Here is a 23679-nt window from a genome sequence, read left to right on the forward strand (position 1 = left end):
AGCCTCTCCACCAACAAATCCTGTATCCCACGGCAGGGATCCACAAAGTCTTTGCCAGCAACCACTCTGCTGCAGTGGTGCCAATGAGGAACGCTATTTATTGGCAGTAGTGGTTTTTGGCTCAGGTCACACAAGCACTAGCAGGTGGTATGCTGTAAGTGAGGAATGTATCAGAACTGGGTTACCTCTAGTCCAAGGAGCTCATTGCCACCAATTCCCATGTTAGAGATGCTTTGCAGTTTGGACTCATGCATGCAATAAGCCAAATGGAAGCAATACTTCTCTGTAAACGCCGTCAGGACCCTAATCTTCTAATTAAGGGGAAGGATCCAGGACGGCAGGGTGTGTCTTCCTTTATCAGGTAACCTGCTGGCAAAGGGAGTGCTGTAAACCCCAATCTAGGTTGTCTACTTTGAAAGTGAAGAATCCTAAATCATATCATTCCCACTTTACATCTGCTGAGAAGTGCCCAAACTGTTTTTTAACATAGTTTAACTAATCCCTTTCCAATTCACAGATCACAGTTCAGGGAACGGGGGTAACATTCGTATGTGTCCCTGTCCAGACATGTGAGAGCATATATTATGGTGTAGTGTGTGCTTTTCTTATGCTCTCAGAGAGATGCTCATTAGGCCATCACGGTAGTTCCTCTGTGGTGAACTTATACTGACATGCTCTGAGATAGATACGTTACCTTCACATACGCCCTGTATACGTGAGGTGGGACAAGGTAGGTAGAACTTCACTGCATATACTGTGGGATGAGAGTTTGTCCGGGGACTCCTACAGCTGAGTAGCAGCTTGTCCATGTGCACGTGCCAGCTGTCTGTGGAGATGTTGCTGGACCTAGAACAGTCGAACTGTCCACTGTTCTTGTAGAGCCCAGTGCAGCATGCATCCCACCAATGTACGCTTCTGCTTCCCTCTTTCAGATGATGCAAACCAACATCCCAGGAGTCTTTGCAGCAGGTGATGCTGTCACATTCCCATTGGCCCTTCGGAATAATAAGAAGGTGAACGTCCCTCACTGGCAAATGGCCCATATGCATGGTAGGTGCTTTTCTGTCCCTTCAGTTTACAACAGTGAATTGCTTAAGGGCAAGAGCCTTTTCCAGATCCTCAGGAAATTTGAAGCCCCTTTAACAAGAGAATGAGACATTTGAGAAGAGAAAAACTGAGGACTTCTACAACACATTTTGAAACATGTATTTTATCCTGTTCATTATCCCTTCACTCGTCAAGACTTCTTGATGTGCAGAGCCTTTGCGCATTGACTAACGATCACTTGCTAGAGACACAGGTGCCCAGAGACACAGCTTTCCCAAACACAGCGTGCTTCCTGACATTTTGCAGCCACCACAGGAAGCTCATGTTCTTGTCTCGTGACAGTCAATAGCATTTTTGTTCAGCAGCCTGGCAGCTTGTGGGTCCGTAGCTGCAGGCTCACGTCGCCAGCTGGAGTGCCCAGGGCTGGGCATCGGGAATGCCCAGAATTGTGGGCTGACCAAGGAGCCTGTTGCAGCTGACTCGAGACCTTTCTCCCCTTCACACCAGCAAACCTGGAAGCCCTAGCATGGCTGGCTAGCCTTGAGCTTTCTGAGTCCACAACACTGTGGTGATGGTAGCCTTCCAACAGGTGCCCCGGGTGAGTTTCTGGAACTGCCCCTTCAAAGTTAACCTGCCCTTTGGACACAGCACTCAGCTTAATACTGGTCTAACTATGCCTTTGTGACTAGAACAGCAAAATGCTACAGCAATACATATGAAGACCCCAAATAAGAGCTCATTCCCACAACCTTCTGGGAGTCACTCTGTGCGCTGATGTAGTGGCTTACCGTGTGCCTAGGTGCCAACACTAATCTGGGCTATCAATGACTCTGTATCGTAATGGTTTCCATGCCCCCAAGGGGGGTTTTTCCATCCCATCCCACCTTGTGGTAGGAGCTCAGCAAGCTGCAGCCCTGTCACCATTGCAGATGCTATGTTGAGATGGGCTCATTAAAAAGTTGTTCTTGCTAATGAAGGCTTCTTGCAAATGAAGATAAGTCAGTAACAGCTGCACTGCTTTCCTCTAAGCCCAGCCTTGGAGGATGAGACACATTTCCTTTTCAGACATGCTTGTTATGTTTTTTCTAGACTCAGGAAAAGCTTTTGTTTTGCATGTACACTGGGACTAGAGAAATTGATACCAAGGGGCCTGAGCTGTTCTGAGTCTGCAGTGCAGGCCATAGTGCTTGCTCAGGGCTTCCTCATTCTTTCTGTTTCTTCTGACTTCCAGGCAGGATAGCAGCTCTGAACATGCTGGCCCATGGCATGGAAATCAGCACAGTCCCTTATCTGTGGACTGCTATGTTTGGAAAAAGCATTCGATATGCAGGTAAGAGAAGGATAATGTGAGCTGTAAGAGAAAGTGGCATTTTGAACCAGAGAGGACCTTACAGTCACTTGTGCTCTGACAGATCCTTCCCAAACCTTGCTTGGGGAGCCAGTGCACTGTGTTTAGGATGAGATGCCCAAACAATGAAGAGCACAGATGAGCCTAGAAGTTGTAGAGGGGTTGACTCTACTCAGACAGTGAGAGTAGTGAGGAGGGAGAAGATGGGGCTTGAACTGCAGTGGGAGAGCTGGGGCCTGGGGGAGCAATTGGCACCAAGCTAAATGGAGGGACTGACACAGGGACTTACCCATGGCATCAGTGGGAAATGGAGGAGGAAGGGGACCTAGATTTGCCTGGCAGCACACATGACCTTGAAGCGGTTCCTCTGCTCTCACCATTCTCAGTAAGGGAAGAGGCTGTTTAGTTCTGTAGCGTGGAGCAGGGTCTCCCCAAGGCTGCTGTAGAGTTTGTGCTGGTGGAGATGTTGTCCTGGGATAGGTCATAGCCATCTTTGCTGTGACCTGTCTGAGCCAACCTTGGTCTCAAATCTGTTCTCTTTGCTAACACTTGATGGTTTTGGTATCTCCTCTGAGACTCTTCTGTTCACAAGCATGGGTCAACTTTTCAGTGCGTCTTGTTCCAGCCACATCAGATGGCCCAGAAGGACCTTGAAAATATCTTTCTCATTTCACAAGGCCTGAAAGACCACTATGGTCAGTGAGGATGGCCAATGTAGACAAGAACCTCTCCCTGAAATTAAGCTGCTTTGAGGAAGAATGGGTATTTTAGGGGAAAAATGAAAAAAAAACCCAAAAAACTTGTTTGGAATTTTTTAACCTGGATCATTTTAATGACCTGGTTGCAGCATTGTCCACAACCTCTGTTTTTGGGACTGCTGAGGGAGAAGGAGTGAATGCTGTGACACCAGTGCAACAACTTCTTAAGCCAGCTTCCTTCTGAAGAAGGCGTATTAGGAGACCACACTCATGGATGTCAGTGTCATGGTTGTTTAGATGTCTGTGAGGTGCTCACCTGCAGGGTGACACCCACTCTCCTTCCTTGTCTGAGCCCTGCCTTGACTGGTCTGCCAGGATCCATCCCCTAGTGATACCCTGAGGCTGCCTGCTGGCCTGCCTCTTTCCTCCAAGCTTTGGAGACCCCACAGTCAAGCAGAGCAGCATTTGCATTTAATGCCATGTTCTTGCCTTAGCAATTGCACAACATTTCATCTGCCAGTATAATGGCAGATGGGCTAGAGCTTTGCTTTCCACTTTTTGGCTCTTTGTATTTTGAGGGACGGGAGGGGTCAAAGCTGGCCACATTTCTGTTCCTTAGTCCAAGCCGAAACATCCCAGCAGAAAAAAATGCAGAGCTGAGAAATCCTGGATCACTCCAGACCTCTACAGGGGAAAACAAAAGTCACAAATATCAGGGCAAAATCTGTATCTTCCAATGCTGATCTCTTAGTGAATGCATGGTGACTCGCTCTTCATGTAGTTCTGTATCAAAACACTCTTTAGGCTAGAGTTGAATCCAAAGCAAAGAAATGAACCCAGACTCTTTTTCCTTGCACAGACTAAGTCATAGGTATATATTTAATTAGAACAAGATACTTGCTATGGAAATTAAGGTTTTCGTTGCAATTTCCTTGTAATCATGTGAGTTCATCCCTTTCCCTCATACTGAGATTGAGGCTATTACAGGTTTTGTATCCTAGTCTTTTCACATGGGGTTGCACTGAAGCAGGCTGGAGATTTTACCTTATAGTGCCACGCAAGGAAAGGAGGCAGGTTGCAAGGTACTAGCTGAAAGGTCTGAGTTTCAACCTGCAATATGAGTAGTCCAGAATAACAACTGTGGGGCTACAGATGAGAGTGAAGACAAGTTCACCTGCTCTGTGTGTGCGTGGATGGGTGTAAGTGCATACGCATGCCTGAGCTTGCTCAGTAAAGTCCGGCATGGCAGGAACATGCCCCCTCCATTCCTTGGCTTTCTGTCTTTCAGGCCATGGAGAAGGATTCGATGATGTCATCATTCAAGGAGATTTAGATGAACTGAAGTTTGTGGCATTTTATACCAAGTAAGTTTTTCTTTTCTCCAAGTCCCTAAATGTGCATTCATCTAAGTTTGTTCTGCTAGGCTGGTAAACATTTTTGCTAGAGCTTCTTCCAGTCAATTTTATTCCTATCTGGACATTGAAGTTGCTGGGTATTAATAAAACTGCACATAAAATGCATTAAAGCAGTAGGCGCAGCCTCCTCTAGGCAGAGTGTGTGACTGGGGCTTGGGCGCGTATTGCGTGTTGGAGAAGCGAGACTGTGTAAGTGGATTTGGGCACAGGAGGCTAACCCCACATTTTGTCTCCATCCTCCACTCAGCCAAGTGCAGAGCCCCCTTCTCCATTCCCATGCTGACTGAACACAGCACCCGGGCCTGTGTGGATGCACAGACCTGGGCACTACGTGGCATGGGGAAAAGCCCTGTGCACCCTGTAATAAGCTATCTCAGCTCTTGCTCCCTACTGGTAGGAAATAATGTTGCTGTGGTTATAGGTAATGGTGATGATTTGATGATGTGGTTCCCTACCACAAATTGTTGAAGGAGCTCCAGGAAAATATTTTAAGTGCTTTTCATTCATTTAATAATCATTAAATCATGTAATATTTGAATGCAAGGGGGAAGGGGAAAAGGATAGAAGGGAAAGGATGTGCTAAGTGTAAAGCAAGTTAAACTGTTCTTTGGACCTAATATCTCTGCCAGATGTAAGCACTTTGTTCATTTATTGTCTGAGAGCAAATAATGGCTTCTATTAAGCTGTTGCTTGCAATTGTCATCAAAGATTTCCTTCCCAGCTGATCACTGTGTTAATGATTTGTGGCTGGGGCTGGACTGTGAGGTCAGGCATCATTCTTTCTGTTTCTGGTTTGACAAATTGAGCTCTGCAAACTCTTCTGTCCATTAGCAAGCTATGAAGCAAGAGTTCAGGAGCTTTTGTTACACATATAGTGAGAAAAGCTCTCCCCAAAGGGTAGGAGTCGAGTTGGGCATGCTTTTCCTGAGATCTGTTGGAAGCTAATATGTGGTGCTTTGGCTATTCTTGATCCCACCTAGCTGTTCAGGCTGAAAAAACTATGCACCATGTATTTATTTCCAGAATATTTGTTGTTATATATTCTTGTCTTGTCTTTGTTCTGTTCTGATCTGAAATCAGGGCCAAGGAACCTTCTAGTATCTGGAGAGGGAGGGGATTTTTTTCAAGTGCTTTCTAATATTAAAGATGAAAAGGGTGAAACCAGGGAAGACAGAGGAAGACAGAGGAACAGTCTCATGGTGCCTGGCTCAGAAATAGGACTAGCTGGCATCAATGTTTGGGCAAATGCCAGCATAAACATCATGAAGGAGCTCTTGGCTGGAGCCAGTGCCTGCCCTGTGAACATATTGTCTTAGTACTCTGTCCCCTGCCTGACATCCTGATTGCCTCCCCTCCAAGTCCCTCTCTCCAAGGGTGGCCTCTTGTCCACATCGCTTCAGGGCAAGGTCTTGCAGTTCTTAGACTCGCCAGGCTCAAAAGGCCATGGGGTTCGTGTTGTCACCCCACAGGCACCAGCTAGCCGGGTCCTAGGGACTCACCCTTCTCCTCCTGGCATTTGTGACATCCTCAAGCAAAACTTGCTGTTGGACCTGAAGGCTTTGCAGCTCCAGCTGCAACTGCCAGCACTGAGAGTCCCTTATATTTAGGCACCCCTCTGAGCTCTCTCGAGCGTTGACCAAAACGGCCCCAAAGGGTGGGTTTGTCCCAAGATAGAAGCCTGTGGATGAGAGAGCTGATGCATAGGGACATTTGCCATTCTATGGACATAGCCATGAGGCTGTGATCCCTACCTAATATTTTGAAGTGTATTTAAATCACATAACTGCATAAGTAACATTTAAAGATACACAGTTGTTTTCTCAGTGAGCATGAGCCAGAGGAACATGAAAAACATTTTTAACAGTTTTTTTCAGTAGTTTGCAGAGTTGCATTTACTTTAGCCACTGCTTTAATGCCTGTCCAACATGTCCCCTCCTAAATTGCTCTGCAGCCATCGTGTTGCCCTGCTTCAGGTCCTCTGGATTTGCTGGCAGTCAGCTGCTTGCAGCAAATGCAGCATTATAGGGCTGGGCATATGAGAGCTGCACTGGCCCACATTTCTCTCTAGCATAAAATCTTCTTTGAAACATCTTCCTATTCTTTCATTCCAGTAGAAGAGCAGGACAGATTTAGATATTTATCCTGATCCTAATTAGAAAGGAAATATCAAATCATTTAAATTAAACATCTGTAGAGCCCTTTGAAAATGAGAGCTCTGGGTAATGTGAATAATTCACTGCATACTGGGATGAGCGATGCCTCACATTGTGTGCACTGTTCAGCAAAGCGATGGCCCAGGTTTGCTGGCAGTGGATGTCACAGGGGTGAGAGCTGCTTGAGCAGAGCCTGCTGGCACCCATGAAAGCCAATGTCAGCGGGTGGAGACTCCCTGGCACCCAGTTAGCAGGAGTCTGCTACTAAGTGGTGTGTGTTGTTCTGCCACCCAGGAGGGGCTCCAGGAGATGGCTTTTATATAATAGGATGGCATCCTGCGTAGAGACCCTCAGGTAATGTCGGGAAGCGCTGGCTCTCGGGGACTGCGACTGAGTATTCAAATTGCCTTCTCTCCTGCTGCTTTGCAGTTGCAATCAAGGACCAATCTTTGCATCTCTGCATCTCTCAGAGGCAACTGGGAACATTTATTCCTTTTCATTTTGGTGATAATTCTGCTGTTTGATCTTGATGCTTTGGGACTGAGGACACTATCCCAAATTGGCCATCTTCTGCCTTCCTTGGCCATGGGGGAGGCCTTACCCAACTGGTAATTTGGAAGAGCCTCTTTTTCTTCTGGTGTGTGCTGTCTCAGTCACTGCATGAAATGCTGGTGGTTCTCATTCCTGGACCCTGCTCTTAGCATTCACTTTCACAATAAAACTCTCTTTTTCCCAGAGTCCGAAGAAGAAAGCTGTTCACTTGTCCCTGCTCAGAACCAGATGTGAGCTATTGAGTGGTCAGCACAGTGCCGTATGCAAAGAAGTGTACAGGATAGGGTGCTTCTTGCAGTTGTCCTCATGGGATGCTGAGTTCACCTCACCAGCTCAGAACAGACCAATGTCATCCCAGTCCCTAAGGCCTTGGAAATATTGGGAGATCCAGTGGATTGTTGTGGTTGCCTTCTTTACAGTTGCCCACTCCCATTGCGTTTACCCCTGCAGAGGAAGGGAAGACCCTATAGACATGGTGCTCATCCACAGGGTTTCATCTTGCCTAAATCTTTGGGCCAAGACTTCCAATTGGCCCAAATCCCAGTGTTAGAAAAGGTACCCCTCATTGTCTCTTTTAAGAAGTATTCACCCAAGCTTCTATCTGTCAGACAACATGTTCAAAAGCCACTGGTGATGAGGGATGTTCCTACTCATCAGTACCCTGCAAGCTATTCCACAAAAGGACCAACCGTACCTTGTCGTGCTGATGAGTTGAAGTGAAAAAGTGTTTAGGCTGTGTAAGCCATCGTGGCTGGGCTTGAGGCTGAATCTGTGGCAGGCTTCATATCTGGATAGCTGGTGGGATTATGTCTTCCTTTTCTCTCACCTAGTTTATGCCTTTCCTTAAAAAAGTACATATTTCCCTGGTTTTGATAGGTCTCTCCCTCACTGCTTTGTGCCTCCCATTTGGGAGCAGAAGCCTCACCTTTCATTATCCTTCCTCCAGCAGTGTGGCTGGGAACAATTTGCACTCAGGGGGTGCAAAACTTTGAAAACTCTACATCTGATCAGTGTACAGTGGTTGTCTGCTTAGGTATGAAACAGCATTTCACTGTCGTGAGAGAATCTCCTGGGATTCATTATCTGTGCAAGATTCAATAGTTATCAAGTTTGTAGTGTTTCATCTGCTATCCCCAGCAGCCAGGATGCTCTTTCTGGGGGCTGATTTAGTGTGTTGGACATTAATGATTTTCACACGTGGTTGCATAGAGGACAGAATGTAATTTAAAGTAGCATCTAGGCTAGATGTGAGGGCTTAGACTCTCCTTGCATATTCCAGCCATTATGTGCCACCTACGTTCATGCATTGACTGATAAACTGAGGCTACTCAGTTGGGTTAAGTCACTATTCCCTGTGCAGCTTGCCTCCTGCGTCCAGGCACAAATGGTGTTTGGAGGAAAGAAGGACAAAAGGAGGAGGAAAGAAGGAAGAGTACTGTCAGCAGGTCAGTTCATAGCACTAGTGCCCACAGAGAAGGTACATGCAGAAAATTGCACGTGAAGACACATGAAGGAAATTACAGAAGCTTCGAGAACATGTGTTGTGGAACGGAGCTAGTGCAGAGCCTCTCAGAAGTCCTGAACTCTCCCTGTTGTGTGGTGAACACTGAAGATGTCAAGCAATGGTGAATTAACCAAGACTGAGGCCCTGTGGAATAGGAACACAACCTGGAAAGACTGTAGTGTCTCTGGGAACACCAAGCAATGATTTGTGATGGGGACAGTGTACTCGCTGGCAGTTTATGTTTCTGAATTAGGGGTATCAGAGTAAGAGGGAATCTGCACGGTAGTGCAGTCAAATACTGCAAGCAAGTCTCTTGGAAGAGAAGGCAGCTTGCGGATGGGCAGAAGACAGGTTGCCATTCTGGCTTACCTCACTACCTTCTGTAAAGAAAACTCTGAGTCTCCAGTCACAAAATCAGAGTCCTTAGGGAAGGTTGTCCTTTCCTGGGGAGAGGTCAAGGACCTCATTTATGTTAGACAGAGGACATCAAGCATCACAACAGAAAAGGTGCAGGCTCGGAAAGTGGAGTGCTCTTCTAAATCACAACAGGTCTCAAACATGGCCCAGCCCAGCAGGCAATTCAACTAAACAAGCACATTCTTGATTATCTCTTCTGATAGTTAACTTTCCTTGCTGCCTGGCATGGACAGCCGTTTTCCAGTGTGAATGATTTGCTCATCAGCTTATATCCATTACTTCCTTCTTCGAAGATTTATGCTCAGGTTGACCTATGCAATGTGTCTCGGTATGTAAGTCCCCTAGCTCCACAGGTTTAGGGCGTGTCACAGGAAACCGCAGCATGTGCCCCCGGTGTTTACCAGCTGTGGGAGGTGTTTATTTTCTGAAGACACACTTGGATCTAAGTGTACCTCCAGGCAAAGCTGTGCTAAAACGGCACAGTCTCATGCTCCCTGTTGTTACTGCGTAGGAACAAGCTCAAAGCAAAATGCCCTTCTCATTTTGCCTTGTGCATCATGACCTTTTTCCAGAGCTCCTCCAGTGTTTTTACATCTTCTTCTCTTCTGCTCCACTTGTTTCCCATTCAGTGCAGTTGTTACCGTCTGTGGACACAGGCTCGGAGGTGGGCACTCCGCAGAGAGGCCTGTTTCAGAGGAGTGGATCAGGAAAGGGTTGTGGAGCAATGCAACTGAGTGTCACACAGGAAAATTCCTAATGCCCGGTTATCTGCTCCCTTAGCACAGGGCCATGCAGGGATTGTCTGCACAAATGACAGTAACCACTAGGCATCTTCCCTAACATCCATGCTTTTGTCTGCCACCCAGTCCACTTTTTCTGCTGTTTGCCTGCAGGTACCAGAGTGCTCAGAGCTGGCTCCATTTCACTGCCCCGTGCTGGCACACAAACACCAGTGAGAACACAACGGGGCAGGTCCGGGACGAGGGCTCAGGGCCCTCTCCCATCCCTTGTTCCACGCCACTAGAGTAATCACAGCAGTGCTCATGCTTCTGGATGGGTCCTGACCCTGGAGCAGTGGTCTTTTCTCTCTGCTTCCCACTTCTCTCCAGCATGTTGCTTTTTGGGTAAGGGAGAAGTGGCCACCTGGGGCTACCCTAACCGCTCTGCTCTGCCCGGCTCTAGGAGCGACGAGGTGGTGGCTGTGGCCAGCATGAACTACGATCCCATCGTGTCCAAGGTGGCTGAGGTCCTGGCTGCTGGCAGGACCATCCGAAAGCGTGATGTAGAGTAAGTAGCCACGCTGTGGGGAGCCAGCAGTGCTGAGACTGAGGACTGAGCCCAGACACCGGTTGCGGTTGCAGGGCAAGGCTGAGCACCTTGGGGCAGGGCCCCACAGTGCCCTGGGCAGCTCCTTCCCGCTGCTCCCCACTCCGCATCCCGCTTGCATCTCCCTTCCTGCCCCACTGCCTGCCCCTCTCACTCCTCCACTCCACTTGCTATCTCCCAGCCCCTTTCTGGTTTGCTGTCCCTTGCATTTACACACAGAATTTGCAAAGAGAAAGTGTCTTGAACAGCAGCATCGGGGTCCAGATCCCTCCTATTCACTGCACTCTGTGCAAGCCCCTCCAGCTGCCCCGAGTCCTGTGCATGGCAACCTGCTCCATACCATGGAGGCAGATGTGGTTTGTCGGTGTAAAAATCCTGGTAGCGGGGGCTTAAAGATCAACTCTAGGCCTTAACTTTGGGATCCTGATAGATAGACATGCAGGCCTGGATGCAAAGATCAGATGGATAACAGCGAGTTCCACAGTGAGTTCCTCTTGTAGCTAGTCTATATGATACTTCCAGGCTTGTGAAAATAAGGTGACAAATGGTCACAAAAAAACACATCGACCCCCCCACCCCAAACAGGGTTTGGCAGGAGCTCTAGGAGGCTGGACATTGTGCAGGTCTGAATGGAGAAGGGGAGAGAATTGCACAGACGCGGAGGCCAAAATGGGATGGTTGCATCCTGGGCTTGCCTTGTGCTCACTGCCACCAGACTTGTCACCCAGACAGCATCACCTGATGCTGAGAGCCCCATGCTGGGCCTCCAGTAGGTACTTGGACACCCAGGGGTAGGGCATGTAGAGGAAGTGCCAGATTTGCAGTCCGTGTGCCAGACTTGCACTCGTTGGCTAGAACAGAGCCTGGAAAGCTCGCAGTTCAGGGAACGCTGCCCTGGATGCCTCTGCCTTCCTTCTAAATGGAAGTAATAAGTCTTCATTTCTCCTGCACCTTCTCTGCCTTTCTATTTGGTTTATAAGGTATTGCAACAGAGATTTTTTTCCTGTTACGCTTCCCTAGAGAGCCTTGGCACAGTGGGGCTGGGGTTGGCATGCACACATTCAGGGCCTCTGTGCTGTTACAAGCTGCAATACCAAACAGGCTCCACATGCTGCCTCTGTAATGCCACAGAAAGTCCCACCGATGCAGGAAGCCCATAAAGGACAGTCCCCTAGGATCCCCTATCTCCTAGGATAATGTCAGCTCCTGAGCCAGACTGTCATGGTCAAACCTTTACAAAATAGTGTATTTAGGGAGGGGGAGTTCATATGGAAAGTAATTTTTTTTCCATTTTCTCCATTTTTAAGACTTCTCGCAGAAAAGAATGTACCTCTGTGCAGAGATCAGGTGCAGAAAATGTTGTGTTGAAAGGTAGACACTGGGGAAATTATAACATCCTGGAAGGAGCCTTTTGAGTGGAAATTAGAGCTGTGGGAGGAATGCGGGTTCTTGTCCCAAAAGAATTTTTACAGGTTAAAAATAGTTCTGCTTCAGGAAAAACAGAACTTTTCAAAAAATCCCGGGATAGATGCACTGCCGGGCCCCAGGTAGCTGTGAGCCCAGCTCCAACACGCCTGTACCACCTGGGAGAAGTACCGGGAGCTTAAAGGCTAGTCGTCTACATTTAGGAAACATGCCCAGCCACTGGCCCATGGGGTGGCCAGCCATGGGGCGGCTGGGGGAGGCCTGTCCCCACCGCCCCCATATAACTCATGAAATGGTCCTGGCCGCCCCTGCACGGGAGGGATTTGGGAGTGGGAGGGAGGCTGCTGTTGTGGGCAGCCTAGCAGATGCAGAGAGCTGCCGGCCCTTTGTGGTGGGGCGCATGCTGCTGGGGTGCAGCCAGTCCGCCGTGAGCCCAGGGAAGGGGTCCTGATGATTTGGGAAGCCTGGGGGAAGCAAGACCACCTAATCCTAACTGTCTTTTCTTTCTCTATTTCCTGCTGCATTCACACCTTTTAGGCTGTTTGTCCGTCATGGCAAGTATGTTCTGGTTTGGGTCCTGGGCACGTTGGTAGGATAGGAGTGCAGCCATAATCAGCCTCTGTGCCCACCCCCCCCCCCCCCCCATTGGGCAATGTCTCTAATTCCTGCACGGAATCACTGGCTCTAGCTGAGTGTTTCTCTTCTGAACCGGAGCAGCCCCCCTAGACGCTGGTGCTGTGGTGGGGAGTGCACGGCGTGGCTGGCGGTGGCTCCGCTGGCCCGGGGCAGCGCCGGAGGAGTCCCGTGCCGGGGCGGGCGTGGTGTCACGGCGCACTGCAGGGTGCTGGTGCACAGCTGTGCCAGGAACGTGCGCCTGCCTTCAGTCCAGTTCACTCACCCCTGCAGATGCCTCCTGTTCAGTGGCTTTTCATGAATTTTGAGCTGAATGCCAGGAGGGGTTGATTTAGGTTAAATGAATACTATCTGAACTGAGTTTTAAATGGAATCAAGTGTCCGCACATATGTTTTTGCCCGTTTTAGTAACATGCTGCAAGCTCAGGCAGAGGAAGGGGCTGCTGCCTTGCCTGTGTGACTTTGGTGCTGCCCTGCCCCGGCTGCAGTTCTGCAGGGTAGCACTGCAGCAGAACAGCACCCTGACTTGTGATGGTGGCAGATCATAAAGCACACTGCATAGAGTTGGTTAAGCTCGCTCTAACGAAGCTGGGAAACATCTCACAGTAGTTCTGGTTTTGTCTTTTTGTTAGAACTGGAGATATGTCTTGGCTAACTGGAAAAGGCTCCTAACGCAGCATACAGCTGCGCTCTCCTGATGCTGCACTTGCCCTTGAGGAGATGGGGATCACCTGAAGTTCCACGGCAAAATGCAAATAATGCAGCTGAGTCCTTTCCCTTCTCAGACTTGGATGAACCCAGTGTCTTTCACTGAGCAGTTACCTTCCCGGCAATTCCTGTCTGCGTGCAAAGAGCTGCTGGCTCCTCCATCCCAGCAGCCGCCTCTGCTGGGGTTCTGCATTTGAAGCTCCTGTGGGAACACAAGAAAGCAGGACCATAGAGACAACGGGCTTTGACATTCGCAGCAAGCATGTGTGCAGCATGGCTGATGAGGTGTCGCTGTGACCTCTTCTGACTGTGGGACACCAGGGGAGGAGGCAGGTACCTGCTTCCATGCTGTTCTGCCTGGGAATGACCTATGAAACCAGGCAGAGCAGTTATGCTGGATGGCGTGATGAGAGCCTCTACCCCAAGCACATCTGTTGTTCCCTTAATTAGCACTAGTGCCTTTCATTGCTTCCTGTGACCAGTCCGTGCTCTCAAGCACATTATCTCCTTCCCAAATCCTCCTTGCTCCCAGCTAAGTCCCCCTGCCACTGTGCTCCAAGCACATCCCCGTGGAGCATGCCCTCAGGGCATCCTGACCCTTTCTGCACACTGCATTGCCTGCAGCACTCCTACACACAGAGCTCTCCCTATGCCAGCCCACCCCACAGCCTCCCACCCAGCCCTCAGAGCTGGGAGCATGCTGGGGGGGTAGGAGGGATGTGCAACCGGTCATGCTGAGTGGCCTCAGGTTACCCCAGCCTTCGTAAAGCCCATGTTTATATTTCCCTACACTTATGCTCCCTCACATGTGGCTCCAGTACATCCCACTATGCTTCATGCCAACATGCTGTGGAATTCTTTCTCAAGATTTGTGGAGACTTTGCCAGGTTTTTCAAGGGGTCTGATGGAAAAGGCCCTGAGCAGCTCTGGACTACTCTTCCCATCTAGCTCCCATCATTTCCCAGTGAAGACGAGTCCCTGCCTAAGCTGAGGCCTCCAGCAGTTCATCATATGGCCTCTCCATGGCTCTGTGTCACCATCCCAGAGCCCTGTCCAGGGGCTTTATCACCGAGCCACACCATCTCACTCTACTTACGCACACCAGCAATTGTCAGTCTCCCCCAGTTCTCTCTGGCCCCAGACTGACCTCATTTATGCTTGTGCATTTCGGGCTTTCATTTTGCTGCTTCTGACAGCAGAGCAGTCCTACAAGCACCCTGGGATCTTGGGCATCATTGCCAGGCCTTGGGATGCAGAGCCAGTGCTCTGTGGAGCGCCCAAGGAGGAGTGTTACCAAGCTACGCTGCGGGACTGCAGCTCATGGGGTTGGTGTCTGTCCTTCAAACCAGCCTCATAATTGCTCTCTTCCTAAAGATCACTGAATAATCAGCCATGCTGCTGAAATGTTGCTCAAGCAAAAATAGCAGAATAGTGACTGGAGGAGTATTTCTGGCTGTCTGCTGTCATTCGTCACTTATTCTTCCTGTCACCTAGTGACAAGTCTGCATTTCTTATCTCAGCTTTCCATGTCAGTGCTCTGCTGTCAAATTTTCTGTCCCTTACCAGAAGAAAGGCCTTGCCACTAGCTCAGAAGTGGGTCTGGCCAGTCCCAAGCCCTGTCTCCTCCCGCCCAGCAGGGCCTGGGAGCAGTAGGAGAACCCCCTTGGACAGCGCCCGATGTTCTGTCCTCAGAAGTTTGTTCCTTATCAGTTATTTTTTACCTGGAGTAAGGCATCGGTAATGCCTTTTGGCAAGGAGGTCTGTAGGTCAGCTGTGTGATGTCCATTCCTCTTCTGTGAAGGGTGTCCATTTGTATCCTCTGTCTAGCTCATCCTTATTTATTTCCAGACTTCATGATTTTTGCTTGGATAGAAATGTTGCCAGTTATTTGTCATGCTTCCCGTTGGTCTCTTATGTTTTCACTGCAAGACTTCTCCCAGGCAGTGTAACCAGAAGTGATTGTAGGCAGGGATGTACCTGGGATTCACAGCATGCTCAGCTTCAGCCTTACTCTCCTCAGCACTCTTCATGGTGATGAACAGGGTCTTTATAATGAACTGTGACGTATCAGCAAATGCTGGATCCACAAAGGGACGTAAACTTACTTTAGGCCCCAAGGTGCAAATGTAGATTGCCCTCTTCCCACTGCAGCACTGGTGAGGGCCCTCTGGTTTCTCTGGATTTCCCAGGGCTGGGGCTGCCCTATTCCTAATGCTATGGGGCAGCAGGGCTGAGGCCGCCAAAACAACCTCGTGGGAGGAACCAGAGCCTTTCACGCTGCACAGTGGTGAGGCAGCCATCTGGCCTGCTCCCCCTACTCTTTGCACACACGTTGTGTGTTGTGGAGCTGTGAGTTCACGTCCTGCGTGTGTCTTGCAGGGTGGGATGCTCCGATTCTGCTTCGGCAGCTCCTCCCTCAGAAGCTGCTCTCTAAGATACCTGGCTGTGCGCGTTTGCTCTCTGGGGACACCAGGGACACCGTGCAGTGTTACCACCTGGAGCTCCTGCTGTAGCTTTAGCTTCTTGTCCCTGGGACAGAGGAGAGCTGCCTGCTGGGGAGGCTGCCCAGGCTGTGGAGCAATGTGAGGACAGCTGCAGTCAAGGGGACTTAGGCACATCCTCCGGTTAGCCCAAAGGCAGGCGTTTTCTTGGCTTAAGGAAAGCCTGCAAGCATCATTTGAGTAATTTCTTCCTCTGACTTGTCAGCACCAGCTTCCACTTGCCATCATGCTGCTTAAATCCTTCTGAGACCCTCTTAGTTTTCTCTGCTCTTGGCCAGCCAACAGCATTTGATGTTATCCTTAGCATCTCCTATTGCTCTGTTCCTGCCTTCCCAAACTGTGTGCTGGCAGTGGCCCTAGCACAGCCTGCTACATGTGCTCTTCACCTTTGTACATGAGATAAAGGCTGATGATTTCTTCTTCTCTCTATTGTCTGTCATAATTTGTTGCTCAGTCTGTGACAAGCTAGTGTCTTCCATAGCGTGGGGCTCTGTGCAAAGCTCTTTGAAATGCCGGTGATCTCATATCTACCTGAAGTCTTTTATCGCGTGTTTTGTATTACACCTTTGACTAATTAGAGTGGCTGAGGAAGGCGTGACTGTGCCACAGTGCAGCACTCCTGGCTGTGCTTTGTGATTTTTTTCTCTATGGGGCCAGCATTTCTTCCACTCTGAATAAGGCTGGCAGGTCCTAACTCACTGTGCACTACCCCAGCCCTCCCAGGCTGCACCTACATGGGATGGGAGCTTAGCTGAGCTTTTGCAATGCCCCTAATGTCCTGGCCACCCAAAGACCTGGCATCCTTTGTGCGAGTCTTTGTAGACAGATGAGCAAGGCCAGATCAGATGTTTTGTTTCAGGAGTGTCTCCTTTGAGTCCTCCGCCTCTGCTGGGGCCTCATCTTCAGTGGTGGCATGAGACAGCATGCAGGAGGTATCACCCTCATATTCTCTGGGCTGGAGACTGTGCAGTGGTTGAGAAAGGACCTCAGGTCATGTCTTATGGCCCACAGTCAGGGGAGTGTCCCATTCCCCTTTTTACAGATGGACTGTTACTGACAGAGCTGAGAATACTACTCTGTGATATGAGAAACCCAAGACATCACCTCCAGCTTTCCTAAAGATACATGCCAAATCGTGGCCAGAGCTGCTTCCTGGAGCTGGGACTCCTAGCACCGATCAGTCACTCTCCATGGACTGGCCTCCACTGTCCCCTGCCTGGCATGGGGCTGTGTTGGACTTGAGCAAGCAGTTAGCCCCTAGTGAGTGTGTCCTGCTGCACTGAGGCAAAACTGGCCACAGCAAAGCACAGGATTTCCTGTCTCATTTTGTGTGACCTCTCCAGGCACTTCTTGTAACCTCCCATGCCAGCCCAGAAAGTTTCCAGATCATTTTGTGAAACTGCTTGTTCCTGCTGGAAATGAGCAACATTAGCCTCAGGCTAAACCCTTTTGATGCACATACAGCTTATTAGAGATCCTCCTACCATGTGCCAGTTGTTCTGCCACGCATTTGTGTTCTGGGTCCATCCCCAGCTTGTGGCCAGACCCTCAAAAATGGTTCATTCCCTGAGAAACAAGCTTCCCCAGGTGTTTTTCCCCATCATATTTAGCTTTAGCCAAGGTGCCCAGGTATTTTCTGGGTTGTTTGTCTGCCATAGATGCACCCTCTGTTCACACACAGACATGGTGCCCACAGGCCCTGAGCTTTCCACAGACTCTGAGCTCTCCACCAAGTCCTGCTCTGCAGATGCTCTGCTTTGTCCATGCCTTGGCTTCCTGTCTGCACCTCAGCCTGTGAACTAGCTGGACCCACGCAGCAGTGCCCACTGTGCTCCCCTCCTGCTCTCAGCACGGGTTTCCTTCCTGTACCTCCAAGAACCCTTCTAGACTTTTAGCTATGGCATTGCGCTAGGCAATATGTTTATTTTAGTTCCCTAATGCCCTAAGCCTTTGTTAAGATTCGCTGCTTCTCAGAGGGCGGTTTCCCAGACTTTAAGTATGACTTGCAGTGTTTGTCCATAAATATCTGACCTTGCTTTCAGTTTTGTTATAAACAAGTTGCTTGGATGAGCACTGCCTTTTAATGCATTGGAGTTCACTGAACAACAGTCTCCAGACAAGTCTCTTTGGTGCCAGTTCAGAGGTTTCGAGGTGGTTAGCATTACTAGTTGTTGTTGAATATCCTCCCTAATGCAGTAGAGATTATTTCCTTGCCAGTGCAATCTCTGGATGTTCTGTCCAGACATTCCCAAATATAGACTAGAAGGACCTAGTGGATCTTTCTGCTAGTTCATCATCCCTGATTAGCTCACCATCCTTCCATCCTTATCCAATAACAGAGCAACATTTACAGCAGGATGTATTTTTTCCATATCCGGTTAGATTTCCTGTGAAATCTGCTTAGAATAGATTTTTTTTTTCCCCCCACTGATAATGTAAGAGCAGGAGAGAGGCTGGCCAGAGCTGGGGCACAGGGCCACACTGTGATATCTTCAGCACTGGCCAGTCGCAGATACTCGGGGAAGGGGCTGAGAAACAGGCCACATATGCATTATCCTGGGCTGTACTCACAGCTTAGGAACTGTCTCGATATACAGATTGTGTCTTTGTGCTTAGAAGCCCCTGATGGACTTCTCCCCATCATGAATTGCTCCAATCATGTTTCGAGCCCCTCTAACTTCTCAGCATCCTGTGGCAATGAGCCCACAGCTTGATTTTGGCTTTTATCAAAAAGAAGAATCCTCCTTTTATTTTGTTATCATGTCACTTGACGGTCCCAGGCCCTTAAGGGCCACGTTTAAAACATTCTTTCTCAGTATTTGTTGTAGAAGACCTAGACACAGGCTACATCAGCAGCTGGTCTGTCTGAGACCCCTTCTGGGCAGAGCTGGAGTCTGAGGATGATGAGAAGAGGAGATGCCTATTGAGTAGGACGAGCTGTGAAGACCATAAAGAATCGTCTCCTTTCCCTGCAGTTCACTTCTGGCTAAATCACCTCCTCACACATAGCTTCTCCCCTCGCCTTTCCCAGGTACCTGCCCCGGGGGCAACTCCCTTAGCATGGCTAGGGCCTGAGGATGCCCCTCGGTGGGAGCGGTGGTGCTGAGCAGAGCTGCGTGGGAGACCTGTGAGGCCCTGGAGGAGGGCTGGGCCCCCTGGCTTCGACAGAAAGGCCTGTTAGCTGGGAAGTTCACGGTGAAGAGCACTGAGGGTTGAAATGCTCTGTGTGTCTGGGAACTTTGAGACTTCCTATTTCTGTCACTGTCACCTCAATGTCACCACTGAAACAGTTGTCTGCTGAAAACATGGGTTCTGGCAAAACAGCATCCCCAGTTGTGATTAAACACAGATGGCCTTGCCACATAGTGACTTTCTCCAGAGCAGCCCAAAGGGCTCTTTTGGACTCGGTGAACTCTTGGTTTTTTGTCCTGCGGGGCGGCCCAGGTCCCCAGGGCCAGGAACGCGGGCAGGGCCTGCCAGTGACGCAGCGGGAAGGTGAGCGCTAGAGCAAGGTGCAGCTGGGGGTGCTCCCTCCCTCGCGGGCTGCACGTGCCCCGGCGCTGGCTCAGCACTGCACGGCAAATCCCTCCCGCCCGCTCCTCCTGCCCTTCCGCCTCTTCAGGCAGGGCCAGCATCAGCCCCGCGGGTCAAAGCAGACCCCTGCACCCCCCCGGGTGAGCTGCACGGCTGCTGACCTGCCCCCTGCATGATCCAGCCCCCCAGCACTTCCCCGCTTGGTCACCCTGAAAGCGGCTTCTGCAGGAGGTAGCAGGGTAGAGGGCGTGAGAGAGGGGCTAGACGTAGGGCGTGCATGCACCCGGGGGCCCTGGCACGTGCCGTCCCCTCCCGGGCGTCCTCACAGTCCAGTCAGGGATTTTTAAGTAAGCAATAATTACACTGATTAAAATGCAGCCTTGTCCCCCTGATGGAGCACAGGGTGTAGGGCGGCGGGAGAGGGTGCGCAGGAGCTGATTGCTGTGGCAGAGGGTGCGCGGGGAGAAGACACTGCCCTGTCTCCATCACAGTGATGGAGGAGCTGGTGCAACACGCTGCGCTCCCTCCCCACGGAGCAGAGACTCTGCGTATCCGTGTAGCTCCTGCATGGGTGAATGGGAGCTCTCTCCTTGGAAATAAAGGCCACTTACCCAACTTGGTGCTGCTGCAGTTTATTTCCCTGTTTGGTCCCTTGCCCAAACCTTGTGTCCTGCTGTTTTCCTGCCAGAGGGGGTGGGATCAGAGTGGATCTTGCACGAAGGGATGCTCAGCCAAAACCCATTCAGTGAGGGATGCAGAGTACCCCTCTACAACGCAGGGCAAGGTTAGGTGCCATGCTGCCATCCTAAGGCACTGCAAGCAGAAGGCAGAGAAAGGAATACTGGACTGAACCACTAGAGTTAAAACAGCAACCAGTTTTTTGTGTATCAGCCCCAGCATCTGGGGCTGCCTGCAGGAATCCCCACATGAGAAACCTGCCGTCTTGCACAGAGAGCAACTCAATGCGTAGCACATCCCATAGAGACAACACTTTTGGGGAAACAAGTTAGCAACTGGCAGAGGTGTTAGAAAAGAGGGACCTTTTCCCTCCTCATCATTAGAGGCACCAGGAAAACCAATGAATGTATTTGTTAGCTGGTTAAACACTGCCCTTCAGGGAGTTACGAGGTTATAGGGGCAGCGTGCTGGTCCCACACACCAGCCCTAGTGGCAGTACTGCTAGGGCCTGCCCACTCCCACTGCTTTCTGCTCTAGCCAGTCAGGTGCATAAATCTCAACAGCCCCTAACCAAATTTATTAGCTATTATCCATGTTATGTCTTGGCCTGGAGGCCCCTCTGGATAGGGAATGGTAGGAATTCAGCTTGAGCACTTCTCCATGGACACCAGGTCTGTGGAAGGTATGGGCTGCGGTCAGTAGGGAATAAACCCCTGAGATGCTGCAGAAGTTCCCTCGGGCTGTCCTTGCCCAGGGCGGTCACGTCAGCACAGCACACACACCCCATTCCTCCCAGCACCAGCCCCACAGCACAGACGAGCCAGTCACCACAGGGCCAGCTCAGCCCGTGGCAGTTAAATCGGCTGGCAAGAGAAGGCCGTCTGGGGTGGACACTGCTCCCCCGAAAGCAGCCGTATGTGCACTGGCAGCATGAGCTTGGTGTCCCAGCCAAAGGCTTTCTGGTCTCTGTGTGTTCCTCCCAGCTCCCAGCAGCCTTGTCCCTTAGGAGCCAATGGCTGGGTGGCCCCACGCATTAGCCCGCCTTGTCATTTAATTAATCACCTTCTGGCTAATCCCATCTGAGCCAGGCTGGGGGTGAGCAGAGCTCAGCTGCTAACCATGGCTGCGCACACGCCTCTGCCCCGCAACATCCGCTGGGGCTTGACGACTCTCAGCGGCTCCCTGTTCATCAACAACAAGACCCGGGACAGCGGATCTGCCCAGATCTACCACCCAGGTATTGTGCCAGAAGAAGGCTTGGATGTGCGGGGCGGGGGGGGGGGGATATTTGTTTTTTTGCTGTTGCTTCATCACTGCAAGCCTGCTTGGCTCAAAAAAGCAGGCAGGTGCCTCCAGGCCAGGGGAGATGGGTCCCCTGCACCCACCCAGTGATGGGTAAGAGCAAAAATAAATGCATTTGCTGCAAACAGCAGTTTTTGCAAGGTACAGGGTGTCCCCTGTGCTGGCTTTGGGCCCTGCCAGGCTGCCCTATGGCCAAAGCTCCTCCAGAGCTGCTGCAGCCTCACCAGCATGGCCAGAGCCATCTCTCTTCCTCGGCAAGCCATGAGGCAGGGTCTCCCTGTGGAGGACGAGGCCTTGGGCGGTGCCAGGGAGATCTGCCCACTCCTGCCTTCCCCCTGCCTAGCCCGCGAGGTGCTGGCCAGCCTGCCCCTCCAGATGATGCTGTACTTCAATGTCTGCTACTTCCCGTTCTGGTGCCTGGCTGAGGGGACGATGCTCCAGCTGAAGGTACGCTCTGTGGGGCTCGGGGTGGGGACAGTCCTGCTGGGGCAGGGAGGCAAGCCTCCACCTGCTCTGCCTTGCAGGGCAGTGCAGAGGGGCTGGACCAAAGGGGCCATGTTAAACAGGGGAGCGGGGGACCATTTTTCAAAAGTAACAGGTTCCCCCGCACACTTACAATCGTGACTACAGTGCCCCATTTTCCACAGCATGGGATGGATCACCTGCCACTCAGAGAAATGGAAATCCTCGCACATGAGGACAACCTCTTCTATCTTTCCAGTGAAGGAAAGTTAAACTGGGAGGCCAGGGCAGAGCAGAGCCTGCAGGGCTGGGCACCAGGGCAAAGCAGGAGCCTGGGGTGCAGGGCACAGGGCGCAGCGGTTGGGGCAGGCTGGCACGAGGCCGTGCTCTCACTTGCCACCCTGTTGCAGTACAGCCTGCTGCCCCGGTACTACCAGCTGCTCCTGGCTGCTGCCTTCCTCATCCTCTCGCTGGCTGAGGGCTTCCGCCTCTACCTGGGCTACATAGGGAACCTGCAGGAGAAGGTAAGAGCCAGCTCCATGCCGCTCCAGCATGGTCCCTGTGCTCAGCACGACAGGAGATGGGCGGCATGGGGTAGACTGTGCTGGGGGAGAAGCTGTGGCTACTCTGTATGTCCCCTTTGCCTGGGCTTACGCTACTGTCACCTTCACTCCCTGCTTGGGACCCGCCTGGTGCTCTCCAAGGAGGGAAACACAGGCACGGTCAGGACCTGGAGGCAGGGGACAAAGGGGACCAGCTCACCCTCCTGCTTTACCCCTCCCCATGCTGTGAGTGTGCCCCTCTCCAGCGCTGGACTTTGCAGCACCTGACCTCGCTTGAGCATAGCTCCTAGGTCAAGGTGGACAGCCCTGGGACACAGATGCTGAGTCTGGCAGAACATCTCATCCAGGGACTGCAGCAGGGTATTCCTGGGGCTGCTAGCCCTTTCCCGCCTCTACCACAGCCCCCGTACAGAGAAGTCCCCTCTGCCTCCCAGTCTGGCAGCTGTAGTAGGAACAGTATGTTGCTGGATAGCCAATATCTGGGGACAGTTTCCTGGCTGGTTGGGTTGGAAAACAGACCCCAAGAGGGGCTCAACCCCACAGAAGCAGAGCAGGGCTTGGTCACACTGCAGAGCACATTAGCTGGACATCACAGCCAGCAAGTGCTGGCCACTCATGAAGGCCTTGCTGCCTACCAGCAGCAGAGCCAGGGCCCTGGCAGCGCAGCTGAAGCTGGCCCAGGCAGCCTCTGCTGCCAGGCGCATGTCCCATTCTCCAGACAGTGCTCAGCACCCTGCCTCACACTTCCATCTCCTGAGCTTGGGTTCCTGGGGTGGTGCCCGACAGAGGGCATTTGGGTCCTCCCTTCAGCAGCCTCTGCTTACACAGGTGCCTGAGCTCGCTGGGTTCCTCCTCCTCTCGTTCCTGATCCAGCTCCCCCTCCTGCTTTTCCTGCTCACGGACAACAACATCATCCGGCTGCCCCTGGAGACAGCTGTCCACATCCTTTACCTAGCATTCCTGGCCTCTGAGATCCCGGCGGCCTTCTTTGCGCTGAAGGCCATGACCAAGCAGCTTGCGACACAGTTCTACCTGCAGCAGTTCAAGGATGGAGACAAGTCACGACACCCGAGGCAGAAAGGAGCAGGAAGCCAGGAGGCCAAGGAGAAGATGATGCTCTAGGAACAGTCCTTCTGTAGGATGGGGCAGAATCACACTGCTAAGGCGGCCTCAGCAGCTCAAGGACCTCTCAAGAGCAAGGAGCATTAAACAGCGCTCTAAGATCTCTGGCGCATTTCCATGTACTGTCTTTTCCAGCAGGGCAGCCCTGGGACTTGTGGGTTTCCCTGGACACAGGCTGAAATCACAAGTGCAAGCACTGAACTGGCCTGTCCCTTCCCTGCTTTTTAGCAGCACCTGAAGGTGCTGACTTGGGGCCTACCCATGTCTGTGGGGCAGATGAGCCTGGGTGCT

General features: G+C 51.2%; 2 protein-coding genes across 5 annotated transcripts in view; both read left to right on the top strand.

Annotated features, from left to right (window-relative positions):
- Positions 1 to 19876, top strand: part of AIFM3 (apoptosis inducing factor mitochondria associated 3) — a 77604-nt gene extending 57728 nt beyond the window's left edge. The window contains exons 16-21 of one of the 3 annotated variants that reach the window (XM_064522363.1): positions 933 to 1050; positions 2279 to 2377; positions 4382 to 4457; positions 6956 to 7015; positions 10317 to 10421; positions 13151 to 19876. In XM_064522363.1, coding sequence (XP_064378433.1) covers positions 933 to 1050; positions 2279 to 2377; positions 4382 to 4457; positions 6956 to 7015; positions 10317 to 10421; positions 13151 to 13190 — 498 coding nt within the window. In that variant the 3' untranslated portion in view covers positions 13191 to 19876. Of the gene's footprint in view, positions 1 to 932; positions 1051 to 2278; positions 2378 to 4381; positions 4458 to 6955; positions 7016 to 10316; positions 10422 to 12422; positions 12444 to 13150 lie in introns of all 3 variants that reach the window. The other 2 variants (XM_064522364.1, XM_064522365.1) reach the window with 2 other exon arrangements.
- A 514-nt stretch (positions 19877 to 20390) lies between these two features.
- LOC112987151 (transmembrane protein 17B-like) lies at positions 20391 to 23492 on the top strand. Of its 2 annotated transcripts, XM_064522369.1 has the most exons (4): positions 20391 to 21176; positions 21585 to 21688; positions 22114 to 22227; positions 23095 to 23492. In XM_064522369.1, exons 1-4 carry the CDS (start codon positions 21059 to 21061, stop codon positions 23386 to 23388), a joined length of 630 nt encoding a protein of 209 aa, XP_064378439.1. In that variant the 5' UTR covers positions 20391 to 21058; the 3' UTR covers positions 23389 to 23492. The 2 variants fall into 2 exon arrangements, with proteins under 2 accessions (XP_064378439.1, XP_064378438.1); XM_064522368.1 differs by lacking the exon at positions 23095 to 23492 and having other exon boundaries at positions 22114 to 22673.
- Positions 23493 to 23679: the final 187 nt, after the last annotated feature.

This window comes from Dromaius novaehollandiae, chromosome 17, assembly GCF_036370855.1.
Source record: "Dromaius novaehollandiae isolate bDroNov1 chromosome 17, bDroNov1.hap1, whole genome shotgun sequence".
Lineage (NCBI taxonomy): Eukaryota > Metazoa > Chordata > Aves > Casuariiformes > Dromaiidae > Dromaius > Dromaius novaehollandiae.

Bases quoted from the DNA above. Each gene is read 5' to 3' on its own strand.
- LOC112987151 (XM_064522368.1), top strand. From the start codon at position 21,059: ATGGCTGCGCACACGCCTCTGCCCCGCAACATCCGCTGGGGCTTGACG. The intron at 21,177-21,584 runs GTATTGTGCCAG...CCCCCTGCCTAG, and splicing joins TGCCCAGATCTACCACCCAG to CCCGCGAGGTGCTGGCCAGC. The intron at 21,689-22,113 runs GTACGCTCTGTG...ACCCTGTTGCAG, and splicing joins GGACGATGCTCCAGCTGAAG to TACAGCCTGCTGCCCCGGTA.